Here is a 23,012-nt window from a genome sequence, read left to right on the forward strand (position 1 = left end):
TAACATTACTTTTGGTGAGTTAATGTGCATAAGTTAGGAATAAACAGACTACTTAATATTTAAATCTAATATGCAATATTACACAAACATTTTTATCTTGGTGACAAAGACCAATGGAATAAAATTTCTAGTCTAGAAAAGTCCTATGTATATATGAAAATTCAGTAGTATGTAACCATTGTAAGTACGATTTTTTTAAACTGATACATTAGGGTGCTGGAGAGATAGAATGGCAGGCAAGTATGGTCCTTTCTTTGCAATGGATTGATCCTGAAACTGCATATAGACCCTGAAGCATCACCAGAAATGATCCCTGAGCATAGAGCCAGGAATAGCTTTGAAAACAATTGGGTGTGGCACAAATCCACAAACCCATAAATTATAATAAATAAATATATACATATATTTAAATCAATTTATTTAAATCATCTTCTAAGTCTTATAATAACAAAGCCTACAAATGTTAGATAAATAGGTTATCTTCTTTTATTGACTGACAAAAATTTAAGATAATTGTAAGCTGTGGATAGACATGTTAACTGACTTTACAATTTTACTTTTACAAGTGTATCAAAAAGAAAAATATCCTTTATAAACTCCATTATTATATGAAAGAAGTATTTATTGCAGAGTAGTATGTAACAGCGAAAACTTGTAAATGTTTGGAATGCATAGCAATAGTGAAACTTGGAACTTGGGCTAATTGTGATGAAGGTATGGTTTCTGGCTTGTAAAATGAAGTAGATTTGTGTATATGCATGTTTTGACTTGAGAATATTTGCATGTCTAATTCATCCACTTATTTGTCATTTATAAAGTTTTAGTTTACAAGGCAGCTTGTGTTATAAGGGTAAAATTTCTTACCTGAAATGAGGTAAATTTAAATGTGCCCAAGTGACCAAATGACACCTTGCTAACAGAAAAAGAGTAATTTTTAGTACACTATGTATCATAGTTTTTAAAGATGCTCTTAAAAAGATACAATATATTGGGCTTGAGCGATAGAAGAGCAGTAGTGCATTTCCTTTGTACACAACTGATTGGAGGCGGACCCCGGACCGACCCGGGTTTGATAAGCATCCCATATGGACCCCCTAGCCTTCCAGTAGAGAATTCTGGTTTATTGGGGAGGTAGGGTCACACCCGGTGCACTCAGGTTCTGCGCTCAGAAATCATTCCTGGCAGGCTCGGGGAACCATATGGGATGCCAGGAATCGAACCGGGGTCCAGTCCAATTTGCCATGGGAAAGGCAAACACCCTACCGGTACTAATTTCTTAGTGCAGAGCCAAGATTAAGACCTGAGCGCAGCCTCATGTGGACCAACTCTGCCTCCAAAAGATACATTATATTTAAAGTGTTATTACATATACATGTTATAAATTTTCTTTTGTATATTCATATATATATATTTTAGTGCACTACATGTATTCAAAGTTTACCTAACCATAGAATAATATCTAAGAATAAATAACTGAATGGGGATAAAGTGACATGCAGTATACTGCTTCATTAACAATAGCGCAAAACAGAATCGTAAAAGAAAAAAGAGAAAGTGTGTATATGTGTGTGTGAGAGAGAAGAAAAATGCATGCCCTAGAAACAAGCAGGGGTGGGTGGGAGGGAAACTGAGGACACTGGTGGTGTGAAGGATATTGTACACTCTATGACAGAAAATCAATTATGAACAATTTTGTAACCACGGTGCTTAAATAAATAATTGTTAAAACTAAATTAACTTGCACAATAATAAATTTTAATAGAAAACAATGAGGTACACAGTTACAAATTTGTTCATGATTGACTTTCAGTCATAAATTGTCCAACATCATCCCTTCATCAGTTAACATTCCTCACTGGCAATGCCCCAGTTTTCCTCCTGCCTTCCCCCTGCCATCAGCCTTTCCTGCTTCATTGGCAGACATTTTTCTTCTCTCTTCTCACTCTCTTTCGCTAGGTCTTCCTTTTTTGCCACTTAGACACTGTAAAATCCCCTATTTTCCTGTTCAATTATATTCCCTGAGTTTTTTTTTTATGGGTCTTCAGTGGTATTCAGGGTATGACACAAAACAAGACCCAATTATAAAAAATTGACTTTTTCAACATTCATTCCCTTACAGAATACTCTAAATAGTTATTATGGATTAACTTATCAGTATAACAAGAATTATATTGGTTGTTAGTTTGGGAGCTCTAAGTTTTCTATATTGACCTATATAATGACAACATCAATGAATGTCGATAACTCAATACATTTTTATGCAATTATCTGTTCACATTATTGCATTCAAGTTAAGTAACATAACTTTGAATGTACAATGTCAAGTATATTGCCTCTCATACTAGAGGTACACAACATTGGCCAATGGAAGAAATTCATCAATAAAGTAACAAAATAAATTGAAAATACTTTGTTGATATTTTATATATGATTTTAGATTATATTTAAAACCAGTTTCTAAAATGTTACTCAAATTTCATGTTAACAAGAACTGAATCAGACTCAGCTATTTCTTGAGAGTAGAAAACTTGGTTTTTCCTTTTTGTTTATTAACTTGCTGTTAGGGTATACACAGTGGTGCGCTTGGGAGTTGCTCTTTTCTTTTTCTATTTTTTTTTTTTTTTTTTTGGTTTTTGGGTCACACCCGGCAGCTCAGGGTTTACTTCTGGCTCTATGCTCAGAAATTGCTCCTGGCAGGCTCGGGGACCATATGGGATGCCGGGATTTGAACCACAGTCCTTCTGCATGCAAGGAAAATGCTTTACCTCCATGCTATCTCTCTGGTCCTGGGAGTTGCTCTTTTCAGTGTTTGAGCCATGGCACTAAGGCAGTGCCAGAGATCAAATACAGCCTCTTTTCATGCATTGAACTATATTTTGGCATGTGCTATCTTTTATTAGTAACTAATTTTGAAATTGCCTAGCTCACAGCAGGCATAAAATTAAAGTTAATACATACTAATTGAAATGAATATATCTGCTTACAAAGGCATTATGTCATTAAAATAAAAGTCTTGATTTCATGGCTCTAAGCCCTATCCAATTGCCATCAGCATCTAAAATGGGTGAGGTTGGTCACCAAAGCATTCAGCTTAACACCAGCAGGCTCCTTTTGTTGTCTCCCTTCAATTTTGGGGGTTAATAGAAAAATTCTTGCTCAACTGATACTAATCTAATTATAGTCCTCAGTTAGGATTTCCTGAAATGGTGGATAATTGGGTGGTTGTCATATGGCTGAAAAGTGTAGATAAATGAAAAATAGTTCTAAAGTAAACCTTTGAAATGACTCCCTTTTGCTTCCACCATAATCTTCTCCTTTCTATAATGTTGTTCTTTATTTCACTATCCTCAGACCCACTGAAAAATACAATGCTTTTCTTTTTTGTGAAAATTATAGCAGTGACCATATCTTATTCCTGACTCTCTGCTCAGGTATAAGTTCTCGTTATCCTGGAGAAAACTTGTGAGACCAGGATAAAACCAGGGTCAGATGAATGAAAATCAAGCATCTTTATAAAATTTTTTTTGTTTTTGGGTCACACCTGGCAGCACTCAGGGGTTACTCCTGGCTCTATGCTCAGAAATCGCTCCTGGCAGGCTCAGGGGACCATATGGGATGCTGGGATTCGAACCCCCACCCTTCTGCATGCAAGGTGAATGCCCTACCTCCATGCTATCTCTCCGACCCATGAAAGTCACGCACCTTATCCCCTGTAATATCTTTCTGACTGTGGTGCTATTCTTCGATGATCTTCTTACAGAAAATAAGTGGAAGTGATAAGAATAAGTGTAGTAGGATTCTAGCATTGTTCTGAATGGTGGGCATTTTCAGATGTTTACATTTGAGTTTTAATCAAACACAATGATGTAGAAAGGTAAATATGTCTTCGTCAGTCTCATTAGTTATATTCCAAGTGTTAATACCCACTTGTAACTAGAGGTGGCTACATCGAGCACAGAAGCTACAGAAAATTTTCTCCACTGTAGAACTCAAGTATTCTAATAATCTTATCTATACTACCTAGCATAACAGCACACATACGAAATATATATATGAATAACTAAAAGCATTTAAATTAATTTAATGGAATCTTGACCACAGTGAAGAACTTTCAGGATATTTGGAGTTGTGAATAGCTTCATAAATCCATAAACTTTGAGTAGGATTAAGCCACACCAACTCCTTCCTAGCTTGGTGCATAGGGATCACTCTTGTTGGGGTTCAGGAAATATTATGTGGTGCCAAATATTGTATCTGGGTCAGCTGATTGCAAGGTAATCACTATATTCTCTGCACTATCTCTCTAGCACATAAACCCATACCTTATAAAGACAATATTAGAAAATACTGATTTAATTTAACAAAATTTTGCGGTTATATTAAAGTTTTCTAAATTATAAAGAGTAGAACGTTTACAAATGTAGCTAATTTTATGACTTTTAATTTATGGAAGTTTACTTAAAACCTGGGTTAAATCCGAGATGAAGCAGAAGTTTTCCATACACCACGAAAGCACCAAGGGGAGAGTAAATGATCATGCAAGGAGTATATAGTTAATCCCATGACAGTATACTTCAGGGGTGGAGAAACCCTGTATCTCCTAGGCCAAGGGAATTCCCTCTATAATATCCCCAATAGTTACTTGCCTATGCAGGGGGAAAAAGAAAAGGAAAAAAAAAGCACAAAACAATCATTTTTCCACATATTTATTTATCAATTGATCGATTTTTTGACGTCTTTATTTTGGTGTAGATATTGAAGTTGATGTCTCCAATATTATTTTATTTTACTTTATTTTATCTTATCTTTCTCTTTCTTTATGTGCTCCAGCATGATTTGATTTCAGAACCAAGACTATTGAGTGGTGCTTGTCTTTATTGCTGTAGTGCTCACTGGATATTTAATTTGATATTTCTTTCTGTATTGTTGTGGTGTTTCAATTACCTTTTTCACATCCTCTCTCAAACTGAGGTTGAAAGCCTCTAGAAGGATTCTACCCATTTTCAGCGTATTGACTTCTTTCTTTTTTCATTTTTTCCTATTTTGTACCCCAATCTATTGCTTTTCTTTCCTTCAAACAAAACCACATAACTCGATTTATCTAGCTCTGCCTCTTAAATAGAGGGGGAAACAAGGGAGGGTTCCAGGACCAAATAGATATATGATCACTAATAGTAAGCTAGACAAAATGGGGACCACCTAATCTAGCAGCCCGGGAGGGATGGTGGGGTATATGGGTTGCAGAAAGGGAACTGGGATGTGGGGAGGACAAATTTGGTGATGGGTATTCCCCTGATTCAATGTTAATATGTACCTAAAATACTACTGTGAAAGATCTGTAAGCCATTATGATCAAAATAAAAATGAAAAAAAAAGAAAAAAAACCTGGGTTAATGTTTAATTCAAATATTCTAATTAAAATACTTTACTGCCTGAAGAGTACTGAGTTTCCTAGAACACTTCTTGAAGTTATTTATATAAGTGAAGTACTCACCCTTTTTCCTCCAAAAAGGCTCTTTGTAATAAACCATGCACTTGATGACTGTACCCAAAGGGACACGAGAAATCAGCTGGTTTCTCATCATTGGCAGAGGGGGATTGAAATGAATCTTCATGCCCAGAGTAGGAGGAACAGCGCTAATAACATACTTAGCCTGAAAGAAAAAGAGCATAGTTAAGCATTATTCATTATTCATAGGTTTTTTCCCTAACATTTCTCCCTTACATTTACAGTTAATCATTATTTAACCTTTTCTTCAATCTCCTTTTAACATAGAATTAATAAGGATTTTGTTAAACCAAAATGAGCCAATATTATTGTCAAATTTAATACTTCAAAGAGTTTATATCATTTGAAGTTAAAAATTGTGGTACTCTTTCTCAATATAGTCAAGGCCATCTACCATAAGCCAATGGCAAATATTATCCTCAATGGAGAAAAAATAAAAGGCTTCCCTCTAAATTCTGTACAATACAAGGCTGTCCGATCTCACCATTCCTCTTCAGCATAGTACTGGAAGTACTTGCTATAGTGATTAGGCAAGAAAAAGATATCAAGGGCATCCAGATAGGAAGGAAGAAGTCAAGCTCCCACTGTGCAGATGACATGATACTCTACTTAGAAATCCCTTAAGAATCTACCAAAAAGCTTCTGAAAACAATAGATTTATATAGCAATGTGGTAGACTACAAAATTAATACACATAAATCAATGGCCTTTTATACACCAATAATGATAGGGAAGAAATGGACATTAAGAAAACAACTTCATTCACATTAGTGCCACGCAAACTCAAATATCTTGAAGTCAACTTGACCAAAGACGTGAAGGACCTATTCAAAGAAAACTATAAAACCATGCTCCAAGAAATAAGAGAGGACACACAAAAATGGAAACACACACCCTGCTCATGGATTGGCAGGATTAACATCATAAGATGGCAATACTCCTCAAAACATTGTACAGATATAACGTGATTCCTCTAAAGATACCCATGACATTCTTCAAAGAAGTGGATCAAACACTTTTGAAATTCATTTGGAACGATAAACACCCACAAATAGCTAAAGCAATCCTTGGGAAAAAGAATATGGGAGGCATTACTTTCCCCAACTTTAAATGGTATTACAAAGCAAAAGTTATCAAAACAGCATGATATTGGAGTAAAGACAGACCCTCAGATCAGTAGAATAGGCTTGAGTACTCAGAGAATGTTCCCCAGATATACAAACACCTAATTTTTGATAAAGAAGCAAGAAATCCTAAATGAAGCAAGGAAAGCCTCTTCAACAAGTGGTGTTGGTACAACTGGCTAGCCACTTGCAAAAAATTGTACTTAGACCCCCAGCTAACATCATGTATGAAGGTAAAGTCTAAATGGAGTAAAGACCTCGATATCAGACCTGATACCATAAGGTACATAGAACAACACATAGGTAAATCACTCCATGACATTGAGACTAACGGCATCTTCAAAGAGGAAACTGAATTCTCCAAACAAGTGAAAGCAGGTTATCAAATGGGAAGCTTCTGCATCTCAAAGGAAATAATGCCCAGGATACAAGAGCCACACACTCAGTGGGAGAAACTATTCACCGAGTACCCATAAGATAAGAACTTTTCAAGAAAAAACATCTAACCCAATCAAAAAACGGAGAGAAGAAATGGACAGACAATTTGACAAAAAGAAATATAAATGGCCAAAAGGCCCATGAAAAAATGCTCCACATCACTAATCATCAGGGAGTTGCAAATCAAAACAACTATGAGGTACCACCTTACACCACAGAGATTGGCACACATCACAAAGAATGAGAACCAGCAGTTTGGCGGGGATGTGGAGAGAAAGAAACTCTTATCTATTGCTGGTGGGAATGCATCTCCAGTTGTCCGCAACCTGCGGGTCGCGAGCCACATGTGGCTCTTTACACTTTCAGTCTGGCTCTTCTGTGTGCTGGGCAGCCACTCCAGGAGTCAGGACTCTGCTCCTAGCCTCTGTCAGTGTGGTTTTGGCGAGATTTAGCTCAGTTGAAAAAAAAAAGGTTGCCGACCACTGAGTCTAGTTCAACCTTTAGGGAAAGCGATATGGAGTTTCCTCTAAAAACTGGAAATTGAGCTCCCAGATGATCCAGCTACACCACTCCTAGGGATATAACCTAGGAACACAAAAATATGATACAAAAATTCCTTCCTTACACCTATATTCATTGCAGCACTATTTACCATAGCAAGACTCTGGAAACAACCAAGATGCCCTTCAACAGATGAATGGATAAAGAAGCTGTGATACATTTACACAATGGAATATTATGCAACCGTCAGGATAGATGAAGTCATAAAATTTTACCATACATGGATGTACATGAAATCTACTATGCTGAGTAAAATAAGTCAGAGAGAGAGAGAGAGAGAAAGACGCAGAATGGTCTCACTCATCTATGGGTTTTAAGAAAATTGAAAGACAAGTTCCAGCCCACTTCATGAAGCTCACCACAAAGAGTGATGAGTGTAGTTAGAGAAATAATTACATTGAGAACTATCCTAACAATGTGAATGAATGAGGGAAGTAGAAAGCTTGTTTAGAGTACAGGCGCGGCTAGGGTGGGGAAGAGGGAGATTTGGGACATTGGTGATAGGAATGATGCACTGGTGAAGGGGGGTATTCTTTACATGACTGAAACCCAACCTTAATCATGTTTGTAATCAAGGCATTTAAATAAAGATATTAAAAAAATAAAAAAGAAATGTAGGAGAAATTTGTCATGAAACTTTAAACACTACTTGGAAAAACAGAAGAATAAAAGCATTGTTCATCTGTGGAAAAAAATAAATAAAAGTATGGTTCTGGCAGTATATACTCAAAAAATACACATTCACTAAAATACATTTTTGTTGTATCTCTGATCTCTTTTACATAGTTACTCATCATTCTTTCCTTGTGCCTTTTAAACCTGAATATTTTTCTTTATATCAGATTTGTTTTTATCTCAAGACCTTTGGACTGTCAACCTTTTTACCCTGTGCACTCCTTACTGGAGAGCTGTCTGGCTTTTTCTCTCATCTCTTTTGGGTTTGTACTCAAATATCGTCTTCGTATTGAGGCTTTTGCAGATGACTTCATTTAAAATTGTATGACCAATGATTCCATCCCAACTTATGGTATACCATTTCCTTTGATTAATTTTTTATTGTTTTTCCTTCGATTGACGGTTTTCCACAGTATTTAGCACTATCTGGCATACTTTATTTTTAACTATATATTTGATTTTCCCTTTATCCATTATTTCAATGTAAACTTATGTGGCCTCCCAAATTTATTCAATTTTATTCACTGTTCTGTTGCCAACTCTTAGAAGATTTAGGCACATAAAGGTCACTTGAATTTATTAATTTTGGGGGGTTCTAATTTTATAGTTTTGAAATTATGTGTTGGAGTCTAGTACACAGGGTTAATATTTATTAAAAAAAATTATACACCTGGGCCCAGAGAGATAGCACAGCAGTGTTTGCCTTGCAAGCAGCCGATCCAGGACCAAAGGTGATTGGTTTGAATCCCGGTGTCCCATATGGTCCCCTGTGCCTGCCAGGAGCTATTTCTGAGCAGACAGCCAGGAGTAACTCCTGAGCACCGCCGGGTGTGGCCCAAAAACAAACAAACCAAAAAAAACCAAAAACCAAAAACCAAAAAAAAAAACAAAAACTATACACATTAAAACATTTTCAGACAAAAAAGAACTTGCAACATTTGTGATAACTCTACTGACTCTAAATGAATTACTCAATGGTCACTTTTATATAAAACAAACAACCAATTGTAATAGCAACGATTCTACACAATATAATGTCACAATAGCCCTTTATGTCAATAGATTCCTTAAACATCAATGGATTAATCTCTCTCATCAAAAGGCACAGAGTGTGGGGCCGGAGAGATAGCATGGAGGTAAGGTGTTTGCCTTGCATGAAGAACATCAGTGGTTCAAATCCCAGCATCCCATAAGGTTCCCCGTGCATGCCAGGAGCAATTTTTGTGCATAGAGCCAGGAGTAACCCCTGAGCACTGCCGGGTGTGACCCAAAAATCACAAAAAAAGGCACAGAGTGGAGGATTGGATAAGAAAACAAAACCCAATCATTTGCTGCTTACAGAAAACATACCTAAAATCTCAGGATAGACACAGGCTTAAAAGTAAAAGGATGAAAAACAATTAAATAAGTCAGAGGAAACCAAAATAAAGATGGGAAAGGGTAGATCAGATCAATTGCATTCTGTAGTATATGAAAAAGTTTCCATAAGATTATTCTTGGAATTGTATATAAAAGTATTTCCTTAGGATTGTTCTGTGACTATTGCCCCACCTAGCCCTTCCAGGTGGGGGCGCTGTGGAGTTAGCAATAAATAGCTTGATGGAGAGGGGAGAGGGGTCCTTTTGCGAAAGCTGCAGGCTGCAAGAGGATTCTCTCGCTCTCTTTGCCCAATCTTTTACACCCTATCCTTCTTGTCTGTGTAGATTATTATTTGCTGTGAATAAATATTACCAAGGTCTCCCCCCAAAAGGGGACAAGGGGATGGGAAGTAATTTCTCATTCTGGGGACTGTTCTTGGATTCACAAATACCCAACAAAGGATTTAACAGCCCAGATAATTTACAGCATTCAACCTCAAGAAAGTAATTAGAGACAAGGATGGACAATACTTATTAATCAGGGGAACAATAAACCAATAAGATTTAATTTTAATCAACATATATAGTCCACCATCAAATGTTGGGTCAGTGAAGTATGTAAGGCCGTTGCCCACAAACCGACCAAAACACATGAATACTAGCATTATAATAATGTCAGATTTCAATATGTCACTCTCAACATTGGATTGATTCACTGGGCAGAATATCAGGAAAGACATAAGAGCCTCAAATGGAAACTAGAGAGCTGGGATGTTGTGTATGTAAACATTTTCATGGGATTATTATGTTACTGACCCTACCCTGATCCATGATTGTGCCCTACCCTAGGATGTGACCTGACATTCTGCTCCCACCCTAGGGTAGTACCTGATTCTGCTCCCACCATTGGGTGGTATCTGATCCCACCATTGGGTAGTACCTGATTCTGGGGCAAAAGCAAGGGTCTGTGGAAGGTGAGGGGCTTTTTTCCTGGGCCTATTCTTAGGCCTTTTGGCTTCGGCCTCTTCATGGAATAAAGAGCTGCTTTCTTTGGAAGCCTGACTGCCTGTTGGCTTTCTTCCCGCCACATTCACCTCAGAACCGCCGACTGAACAGGGTAACAGATGCGTAGTCCGAGCTGGAGGAGAAAGGCCTCATCCCCCATCCCTCCTTCAATCAACCTTATCAGGGGCTGATTTGCAACACTGGGACTAATGGATTTAATCTTTTTCTTTCTGATAAATTTGAATATAATTCTGCTCTGGTGCACAAAGAGCTTTGTATAGTATAGATCATATTCTAGGACATGAGGCTAACTTACAAAAATTTACAAACAAGAATAATACCAAGCATCCTATCAGACCTAGTGCCATAGAGATAAAGATTGTAAAAGGAAAATGTGAAAAAAAACTCTATAATACCTTGGACTGAATATACTGCTTATTAATCGCTGCATCAAAGAGGAAGAAATAACGAGATTTCACAATATTAACTAAAATGAAGAAACAAATTACCAAAATCTATGAGCCACAGCAAAAACAGTAATTTGGAGGAAAATAATAATGATACAGGCCTAACAAAAAAAGAAGAAAAAGATAAAATGGACAAACTAAAAGCACCTTAAATATCTGCAAAACCAACAACAAAGGAACCTAAACACAAGTAGAAGAAAAAAAAACGGAGCAGAAATCAGTGATCTAGGAATGAAGAAATAATACAATGGGCTAATGAAAACAGGAGCTTCTTTTTTAAAGGAAATAAACAAAATAGACAAACTGTTGGCAATACTCATAAGGGAAAAAAGAAAAGTGATCAAATAAATTGGATCAGAAATGAAAGAAGAGAGATGTGCAGACCTAAGTAAGATCAACAGAGGGCTAACAGGCATATGAAACATTTCTTGTCATCACTTATTCTTGGGAAAGTACAAATCAAGACAACAATGAGATGTAATCTTATATCAGTGAAGATGGCACATATCAAAAATATTGGGAACAATTTTCATTGGCAGGGATGTGGTAAAAAGGAACACTCATCCACCGCTGGTGGAAATGCTGCCTGGTCTAACCCACATGGAAAACAGCATAAAGGGTTCTCGGTAAACTAAGAATCCATCTGCCACATGACCAAGTAATCCCGCCTTTGGGTATATATCTCCAGGATAGAAAAACAGTGATCTAAAAGAATGCATGCACATTGCTACCCAATACAGTCTCTAAGAATTGAAATCAACCTAGATGTTCAATGACAGATGAGTGGATCATGAAGATGTGGGTACATATATAAAATGGAATACTACATAGCTGTAAGAAATAAAGTCATGCAATTTGCTACAACATGGATGAAACTGGAAAATATTATGTTAAATGAAGTAAGACAAAAGAACAATAAATATATGACTGGAGCCACTGATTGGAGCCCCTACAAGGAGGCACCTGTAGGCTGACATACCCCCTTCCCCACTGGGAACACCTGATAGAACAAACACCTGGCATGCCACAATGGAGACCACTGACTCAGTCACATCTCACTAAGTTGGTTATGTCACATCCCCTAAGCCACATAAGTCACATAAGTCATATACCCCTAGTCACATAGGTCATGTTCTCCAGGTAACATAGTCATGTTCCCCTGGTAACATAGGTCTTGTATGAAGAACTAACATATATCTGGCCAGTGAGGCCCTCCCATTCCTTTTCTTAGAGTTTCCTATGCAGGTACATCTTATTAGCTGTGTGACTGTTTAGAGAATCCTGCTCCTTGATAATAAAGTCTTCATCATCATCTCACTGCAATGACTCCAGAAGGTCTTTCTTTGGACACCTCTAACCCCTAATTTCCAGCCTGCTTTAGGCTAACCCGAGAAAGGAACTTTCTCAGAATCTAATGTCCTAGGCCTACATGCATTACATCCATATGATAACATCACTTATACACTTATATGTGTTATTTATAATATCTCCATGAAGAAATGCAATGGTTTAAATGGAAAGGTGTATTGCAAACACATTGGTCCCAGAGTATATAAGGAGAAGGAAAGAAATTGAAAATACAAATATGAAGGACAGGGTATAGGGGCCAATGTGCATTGCTGGTGTTAAAGGACAGAATAAAATATCTAAGCCAAAGTCAACAACAATCATGAGACACAAACTTTAACAATCAAATTAAATATGGGCCTGTTATGCTGGCAGGCTGAGGTGGGGATGTGGTGCCTACATGTGATGCACTCTAGAATACTTATGGAGGGAAGATGACATTAGTGGTGGAATTGGTTCTAAAACATTGCATGTATAAAACCCACTATGAATAATCTTGTAAATCACAATGTTTCAAAGAAAATTTAAAAAAAAATTCCATTCCTCAAAACATATAGATTCTCTCTTATTCTTTCATATAAAGTCAAGACATTGCCTATAAAGTCTGGAATATTCTTGACATATAATCTTTGTTTATATCAGGGACTCTGGCCTCTTTCTCCTAGTGTATGGTTCACGACTACCTCATAAATTTCATGGTTTAGGGTCTCTACAACGATGGTTTTTCCTGTTTGATCAATGTGAATCACAGGCCTCTCCAGTTTAACTTGATCTCCAAGGAGCTCCATTATCCGCTCGCTCACTTGACCAGATCCACCAACAAATTTCCTCTCCTGAAAAGATAAAAATTTCAAAAGTTGTGTAAGAAATAAAGGAATAGTATAAATATGTAAACTGCTAGTTTTATCTATATGTTTTTGTATGAGATATATGAAATATTTTGCTGCAGGGCATAGTTTTATTTTTTACCATTATGAAGATTCTAACTTGTGGTTTCTGACTTTTGTTAATATTATATTTTTTCTAGAAGTCACCCTTCAGTTCATTCTCTTGAAGATTTATAGTCTCCAGCTCTAGCGAATACCCTTAACCTGATCCTCAAGATACATCTGCTTTTCCTTCTCTCCTACTCTATATTCTATCTACATATTTTCATTGGTTTCCTGAATTTGGTGAAGTGCTACTTTCAACTCAGGAAACATATGCTTGCATATGCCTAAGTCATTGGCCCTCAGACTCATTAACCTCCCTAAATTACTCCATGCAAGCCTACTTTATATTTTAGGTTGCCTGCTTCATCCTGGATCAGGTACATTCTCTGTCTAAGGCCCACAAGGATATTTTACATCTTGGCATTATCCCCTATCTTTCGTCCAGTTAAAGCTTCTAATTGTTCTGAATAGTTGTGTACAAGCAATTGCTGACTACTTTCTACATCTGACATAATTTACATTTTTAGAATAGGCTCGAGAAGGGGAAAATAGGAGAAAGATAAATTAAGAGGATTGGAAGAAGGGGAAGATGATGTCAATATGTCATTTAAAAGATGGTGGGGGATAGTTAGGCACCTGTCCTCCATTGGTTGTGGAGATGATCCTTGTTGTACCACCACACAACTTCACATACCATAGGAACCAGAGAGCAGAGATCTCATGGGTCTCAGCTGTGACACACAAGTTCACAAAGAGAGTAGCAAATCTCTTCGCAGCTCTATATAGAAAAAAAGCAAAACTGGTAAATATAGGAAGGAATCTTTATTATTGGAAAATTATTCAAGCACACATTTTTTTTGGCTAAGAACAATTCAGCAAGCCATGGAAGTGTTTGATGGGATTTTTCCTTAACCAAAATTTCTTACTAAGAATCAACATGCATTCCATACTTGGTGCTTTCATATGTTTTCTACACAAACTTGGAGTTCTTACCATGATCCCATCTCAATGAAAGTCATCAGGACAGAAAGATGGGTCAAAGATTTGGAGCAAATGCACACAACCATGGATTTTGTCCTTGACATCATGTGACCAAACAAACACCTCTGGGGATGTCCCATCTCTGCAAAGACATTGCCTTTCAACCAATTCCCAACCTCAACAATCTAGAAATCTACTCTTTCTTTTGCTATTATATTTTCTATCCACCCACTCTGATCAAATAAATCAGGAAGACCCAATGTCTTTTGCCATATCATTAGAACTACATCACTGAAGATTCAGCATATTTATTAACAGGATATTAAAAATATTTCCTCCACACCAGTCACTGTTTCCAGTAATTCCCACCTGGTATCTATTTACCATACTTAAGGCCATAAATTCTTACCTCCTCTTTTTCAAGTATAATGGTACTCCTTCTGAAGTATGAATCAACATAACATTTCTTTACTTAAAATCCTCTTACAGCTTCCTATAGAAACTAAAATAAAATTTATATCTATCACTATAGCCTCCCTAATTATCTAGCCTATGTCTACATTTTCTATCTCATCATTACTTCATAGTATATTTCTACAGTCTTCTCAAAAACACTCTTTGCTTTCACTTCTATTTAAAAACTGTGGTTACAAAGTTGTTCATGATTGAGTTTTAGTCTTACAATATACACCACTTTACACTTTTCCTGCTACCAATATCCCTAAATTTCCCTCCCGCCTTCTACCTGCATGCCTGTAGAGCAGGCATTTTATTCTTCTCCCTTTCTCTTATTTTTAGAAAGGAACACTATTAAGAACTGACTACATATCCAACATAATGAAATTCTTATTCCACTATAGTGTCTGCAGAAAGTTTTATACTTGAAAATTATTGATTCTCTCAGAAGAATGCCAACCAGTGAGAACACAGATCTTAACATTTTTGTCCACCACAGTATCACTTTAATTAAGTAATATATGTTACAGCATAAGCAATCCATAATTACTTGTTAGATGATTGAATGCACACTGTCAGAGATAACCAAGATAGGAAAAATGAGTAATTTGAGAGTATGCTGGGGATCAGAAAAATAAAAGCAAAATATTAAATACAGAATTCTGCTAATGTAATTTACTGGAGAATTCATACACACTTTCAAGAATATTCTCCTTATAGAATAAAGAATAACAAAATAGATTTAAGAGATAAGGAGGCATCAGTCAAAGCTGAGGACAGAGCAGTACTGGGCTGACCCACATTTACCTCACTTAGAAAAAAGCCTGACCTAGACATCTATCTGCCTGACATAAAACAAAAGCATCCTTCTTCCATTAACAGATTGCATATTGAGGAATGAATGCAGATTTTTTTACAAAAACTAAGAGAAAATGTCAGCGTATTTACCAGTGCCTGATGTGACCCAGTTAAACCTTTGTTTGAACAACTCAACATTTGGTTAGAGACGAAGGACAGCCAAACCTAGGGTCAGACACAGGTAGCTCATAGGTTGGCTTGAGCCTGGGAAGAGACTGCTAAGTGGTGTTAAATATAAATAACTTATTTTAGATTATCCACAATATACAATGGATTTGCTCTCCCAAATAGATTAATCATAGTTATCTTATCTGTTATTTTAGTGCCTTAATGAATACAGTGGTGGCTTACAGATGAATAGAGCATAGATAGATGAACTTTGCTTTTAGTAAGCAAGAGAATGGAGATTTCTTAATTATACAGTATCTGAAAACACACCAGATAATAAAATTTTATGAAATTTGAATACATTTAGAAAGTTGTCCAAGTTCATGTGTACATAAGTATATATTAAATAATATTAAATCTCCCTAATGATTTACATAAGTTTCTACATATGTAATCTGGCTATATCTGAAGACAAAATTAATAAGTAGTGGTTCTGACCATGGTTAATATATACAATACTATCTTCCATTTACTGAAGCCTTTCAAAGTCCATAGTCTTTAAGCCTTGTAGAAATGTCATAAATCCATAAAACAGTCTTTTCTTTCAATTCACAAGCTTGCAAACCAAGTCTCAAATAAGTTAGTAATATATAGTATGCACTTTATTATATGGTACAATATAAAACTAAGTTATATCTGATTTGAACTTTATGTTTCTAATACTTCCAAATGCTTTATATTTAGTCATCATGCTCACCAAAGAAACATCTTTCTACTGACTCTATCTTTTTCCACTTACAACCCTTTTTATTCTGAAGTATTTTTAAAAAATGTCCCATGTAAATAGGTGTATAGTGCTTGAGAGGCAGTAAAAAGTTTAAGATTCTTTCCTGGCATGCAAAGCTGACCTTGGCTTGATCCTGGGCAGCACATGGCTCTCCAAGAACCTCTGGGAGTAATCAAATATAGAGCCAGAAATAGCCATCTAGTACTGCAAGATCTTCTTAAAGATAATACTATATATAAATAGAATTTTTACTGACGTTTTAGTAAAATTTATTTAAAGCACGTTTTTTATAATTTTTATTTTGACCATATTGACTTACATATCTTTCACAGTAGTATTTTAAGTACATATTAACATTGAATCAGGGGAATTCCCATCACCAAATTTGCCCTCCCTCCACCCCCGCTCCCATCCTGCATCCCATATCCCCCACCCTCACCCCCAGGGCTGCTAGAATAAGTGGTCTCTATTGTGTCTAGCTTACTACTTAGTGATTATATTTCTGGTTGGTCCTGGTACCCTCCCTTATTTCTCTCTCTGTTTAGAGGCGGAAGTAGATAGTTCAAGTTATGTGGTTTTGTTTGAAGAAAGAAAAAGCAATAAAGTGGAGTAAAAATCAAATAAGCCGAAAATGGGTATAGTCCTTCTAGAGGCTCTCAACCTCAGTTTGAGAGAGGTCAGGAAATAAGGAATTGAAATACCATAACAATACAAAAAGAAATATCGAATAAAATATCCATTGAGCACTACTGGATCGGCTGCTCACAAGGTAAACGCCGCTGTGCTATCTATCCGGGCCCAGATTTAAATATTCTTAAAACTTGCTTTTCTGTTTTTTTTTCTTTTGCTTGTGCTGCAGTTTCTTTTTCTAATGCCTAGAGAAAAAGATATCACTTAGATGTCTTCTCTTCTAATATTAGGAGTATTAAATTATTTAATTAAAAGTATTTAATTTCTCTTCTAATATTAGGTATTTAACACAGGAGAATAGAATTCTTGAATTTGACTTCTATTTTCCTCTAGTTACCATAAATACACCAAAACCTTGGATTGGAATGTTAGCAAACCTCTCCCTTTCCCCTGCTGTCCACAAACAATGAGGACATGTTATCTATCTGTGTAGTCTCTGAAATTTATATATAGTTCCCAGTTCTGTCAACCAAAATGCAATGATTGACTCATGAAAATGTGCTCAGGACACAATTTTTTCTTACGGGGTCAGTCTAGTCATGCATGTTTCCTTTACAAATGAGAACTATCTAATAATTTCTATGGAAGTTCCTCTCCAAATCCTTGAAGAGGACCTCTCTATCATTAAGTGTTTCAAATGGTTATGTTAATGCTTTATCTCTACAGTTCACCACTATTTAGAAGTACAAAAGTATTCCTGTTGTAGGAAAGACAGTATAGACAAAACTATGATTAGAAGCAAGAAGAACTGTCTCATTGTTTAAGGAACAGAGGGGACTTGAGATGCAAACTCAGGTATGATTGTAGTTAATGACTTTTTGGTCAGCAGATACATTTGAATTAATGTTTATGTGGCCATGTGGTAGATGCCTAATAATGGAATAAATACTTATATTTATTGAAGCAGAATTTAGAGTAACCAAGATAGGGAAACAACTCGACTGTGTAACAATAGATTTGTGGACAAAACATGTGGAATATGTGCACAAAAGAATACTATTTAATTCTCAAAAATGATAAAAAATTTTTATGATGCAGCTGGATTAAATTGGAGAAAGTCATGCTAAGTGAAGTGAGTTAAAAATAAAAATAAAACACCAGGAAATAGTATTCCTGTGTAGTATAAGTAAAACAAACAAGGATTTAGACAATTCCTGAGTGAAAGAAGCCCTGAGATAGTCAAAAAGTTGTGATTGTAGGGTGCTATACACCTTGCTATAATGGTGTAAGTATCCTTGAACTCTGATGGTGGGCATGGGGTAGTAGTATTATAAATATAAAAAATTACTGATACTATTGTAGAAACCAACAATAATTTTTATTGAGAAGATATGGAAAACCAGTTCCAGGTAACTATTGGAGCATGCTCAGTGAATAAATATTAGATACTGTTTTACTTTTCTCTGCATTAAGCCCAAAATACAAATCAACTTATTTGCTAAATAATTACATGCTAATAATATATAGGATACCTAATCAAAATAGTCATATCTAAATACTCAAACCAAAGATATTGAAAATATATTCATATAATCAAGAGATCCAAACTATAACAAGCTATATGCAAAATGGGCTTTTTATTCTAGCAGTCCAGGGGACTAAGAGTGTAGGTAAGGGATGCATACTGAAAACTATGGTGGAGGGAGCTCAACATTCCTGGTGGGAATTGCCCTAATTCACTGTCACTATGTGCCTGAAATACAATTATGAAAGATTTGTAATTCACATTGGTATAAATAAAAAATTTTAAAAAAGAATTCAGTCTTTATAAACATTCACAACGTTATTGCCACCCTGATTACATTCAACCCCATATGTGGTAAAGCGGGCCTATTGTGAGGACTATATAGAATAACACTAACTTTGATATGCAAAACCATTCTTTAAAAAGTAGATTTAATAGGTAGATATATTTGTTCCAATACTTTTATATGAAGACATATCTGTGCCAATATTTTTAGTGTACTGCTTTTAGAAACAAGGGGGTACTGGAACCCTATATTTATTGAATAGAATTGCTAAATAAAACTTGAAACCTGGTTACAGTAAATGCTTGTTCTAATAATAGTCTTACTTAGTCCAGCAGATTTTGTCCAGTAACTGTTTCATGGTCATGCGGTCCCACTCTTCTGCAAGGGGTGCCTTCCATGGGGCTTCACTTGGTATCTGCATTTAGATATTATTAAAAATGAAAAATATAATTTTCATTTGAATAATTATTTCAATAACTTTAAACTTTATCATTTAAGGAAGGAAAAGTATATTCTTTTTTTTCTTTTTTTTTATTTAAACACCTTGATTACATACATGATTGTGTTTGGGTTTCAGTCATGTAAAGAACACCACCCATCACCAGTGCAACATTCCCATCACCAATGTCCCAAGTTTCCCTCCTCCCCACCCGACCCCCGCCTGTACTCTAAACAGGCTCTCCATTTCCCTCATACATTCTCATTATTAGGACAGTTCAAAATGTAGTTATTTCTCTAACTAAACTCATCACTATTTGTGGTGAGCTTCCTGAGGTGAGCTGGAACTTCCAGCTCTTTTCTCTTTTGTGTCTGAAAATTATTATTGCAAGAATGTCTTTCATTTTTCTTAAAACCCATAGATGGGAAAAGTATATTCTTTTATAAATTCCCCCATTAGTACTTTTTACTGCAGAACCAATGATGTGTATATAATTTTATTATAGACTTATACATCATTCAATATACATTTAATTTATAACACTTTTTTAAATTTATTTTTGGGTCACAACCAGCAGTGCTCAGGGGTTATTCGTGGCTCTGAACTCAGAAATTTCCCCTGGCAGGCATGGAGGACCATATGGGATACCAGGATTCGAACCACCGTCCTTCCTGAATCTCATATGTGCACAGCCAACGCCCTACCTGTGCTATCTCTCCGGCCCTTAATTTATAACACTTTATATACAATAAATGGAGGCTATGTTGTATGTAAGCTGTTTCCACATAACAATTAATAAATTATTCATTTATAAAGACTATTCATAGATTCAATGAGAATCAAACAGCCATATTGAATCATTTCTAAATTGGAGTGTCAGGTGAAGTGTTATGTGATTTTATTTGTGATATACTGTTTGAGCAGGATGGTGATTCAAAAACCCAAGGTCTATAGATCAGGATTTTCTAAATTAGAAAGTGCATCCCAGGAAGACTGAATGATAGTATTTTAATATATTAATATTTTAATTTAATAATAATGTTATTTAAATATTAACTACTTAAATATTAAATATTAATTTTATATAATATTATTAATAATGTATTATTCTTATCAGTGGCATTCAAGTACCAGTCTATTAGACACACCATTCTTTCAGAGGTTACAAACAAGTTCCATTCATTAAATTAATAAATATCTACTATTAGTCACTATGTACTAGAAAATATTCAAACTGTGATGATGGTATCTTCTTTGGGGCCTCTCAGGTGGTGCTCAGGAAAACTAAGGACTATTCTGTGATACTCAGTCAGCTGGTTTAATAGTGATGCAGTGCTGCTTAGGCCCAGTGGTACTGTGAGCCACAGGAACCACACCTGGAGATCTCGTTCTCAGAAGGAATGGAGGGCTATAAAACTATACCTAACTGTGATAGGCACGGGGTGGACAGTGTGCTACTAGAAATCAAATCTGGGCCCCTGCTCATGACCCTTGAATCATAGTCCCAGTCCCACAACTTCTTATACAACTTTTTAAGACAACCTACAAATGTAGTAAAAGAAGCTATAGGAAGTTTTACCTCTTGTCCCATGTCATCCATTGTCCTCCAGAGGTTGTTATAATCCAGAATAGTAATTGGATTCCACATAGGCGGAAATGGGCCCCTGAAAGGGTAAGATTTTCCCTGCAAACCAGAAAAATTTTATTTATTTATTTATTTATTTATTTATTTATTTATTTATTTTAGTTACTTTATTTAAACACTGTGGTTACAAGGTTGTTCATAATTCAGTTTTTTTCACAGATAAAAGTTGTGCATGATTAAGTTTCTATCATACAATATACAAACCCTTCATTAGTACACATTTCTTTTCACCAGTGTCCCCAATTTCCCTCTCACCCTTACACCCTGCCCTCTGGGGTAGACATCTATCTCTCTATTATCATTTTTTTTCTTTCAGACACTGTGGTTTGAAATATTGTTATTGAAGAGGTATGATGCATATCACATTATCTCTCATTTTAAGCACCTAGTTCTTGTCCAGAATTATAAGTTCCAACTCTCATTGTTATATTGGTCCCTTCTCTGCACTAACTGAACTCCCACACTGGTTGTGGCAAGCTTTCTACCATGGACTGTTCTTCCTAGCCCTTTTTCTGTTGTCTCTGGATATTACTACTATACTATCTTTTTAATTTTAATTTATTATCTTTTTGATTTGGGGGCCACACCTGGTGACGCTCAGGGGTAACTCGTGGCTATGTGCTCAGAAATCGCTCCTGGATTGGGGAACCATATGGAATGGCTGGGATCAAACTGAGGTCCATCCTGGATTAGCCGCCTGCAAGGCAAAAGCGCTATTGCTCTGGCCCCACACTATATTTTTATATCACACAAATAAATTCTATTATTATATGTCTATCTCACTTGCTCTTACTCATTTTGCTCAGCCTAATACTCCCCATATCCATCCTTCTATAACCAAATTTTATGACTTCCTTTTTCCTAATAGCTGTGTAGCTTTCCATTCTACTGAAGTATCAATTTCTTTATACACTCATCATTTCTCAGGCACGTGGGTATTTTTACAGATTGTGGCCATAGTGAATAGTGCTTCACTGAATATAGGGATATATTAAAAAGTGTTGTGAGTTTTTGTTTGTTTTTTTTTTTGGGGGGCCACACCCGGTGATGCTCAGGGGTTACAACATTCCTGGCTCAGGGACACTAGGGATTGAACCCAGGTCTGTCCTGGGTCAGCCGCATGCAAGGCAAGCGCCCTACTGCTGTGCTATCTCACTGGCCCCAAGTTCATTTCTTTGCATGTAGCTGACCAATTTCTCAACATTGCTTAGAACAGGCTTTCCTTACTCCACTTCTTATTTTTTGCCCTTTATCGAACCTATAGTAAGGCCAAGAATATTAGAGTCTATTTCATTGATCTAAAGATCTGTCTTTATTCCAATACTATGATGTTTTAATTATGCTGCTTTACAGTTTAATATGATATTAGGGAAAGTGATGCCTCCCATTTTCTTCTCCCCAAGAATTGCTCTCACTATTCATGAACTTTTAATGTTCCATCTATATTTCAGCACTGTTTAATCTATTTCTTTGGGAAAATGTCATGGTAATCCTTATATCTAATTTCATTGAATCTGTACAATTCTTAGAGAAATATTGTTATTTTCATGATTATCCCCCAATCCATGATTTTGGATGTGTTTCCATTTCCTTGTGTTCTCTTACTTCTTCAAGCATTGTTTTGTAATATTTTATAGGTCTTTCACCTATTTAGACCTATTTAGATCTTTCACCTAGTCCTAGGTACTTAATTCATTGAGGCACAATTGTGAATGGGAGTTTTTAAATACATTTTCTTCTATTTCATTATTGTATTCAAAGAAATACTATGAAATATTTTCTCATTTAAAAACTAAAATTTCTCTACTTATAAAACAAGTACAAAAGGAATTAGAAAAGATATGAATTCATGTGAATTAATTTTGTAATCTTTCACTTTGC

The 23,012-nt window shown here is 35.9% G+C and overlaps 1 protein-coding gene across 1 annotated transcript in view; it reads right to left on the reverse strand.

Annotated features, from left to right (window-relative positions):
- Positions 1–23,012, reverse strand: part of MAOB (monoamine oxidase B) — a 147,142-nt gene that overhangs the window by 35,809 nt on the left and 88,321 nt on the right. Inside the window, exons 4-8 of the mRNA XM_049767268.1 lie at positions 21,066–21,170; positions 19,371–19,462; positions 14,053–14,194; positions 13,168–13,317; positions 5,495–5,654 (exon numbers count right to left, since the gene is read on the reverse strand). Coding sequence (XP_049623225.1) covers positions 5,495–5,654; positions 13,168–13,317; positions 14,053–14,194; positions 19,371–19,462; positions 21,066–21,170 — 649 coding nt within the window. The remainder of the gene's footprint in view (positions 1–5,494; positions 5,655–13,167; positions 13,318–14,052; positions 14,195–19,370; positions 19,463–21,065; positions 21,171–23,012) is intronic.

Source organism: Suncus etruscus, chromosome X (genome assembly GCF_024139225.1).
Source record: "Suncus etruscus isolate mSunEtr1 chromosome X, mSunEtr1.pri.cur, whole genome shotgun sequence".
NCBI classification, from domain to species: domain Eukaryota; kingdom Metazoa; phylum Chordata; class Mammalia; order Eulipotyphla; family Soricidae; genus Suncus; species Suncus etruscus.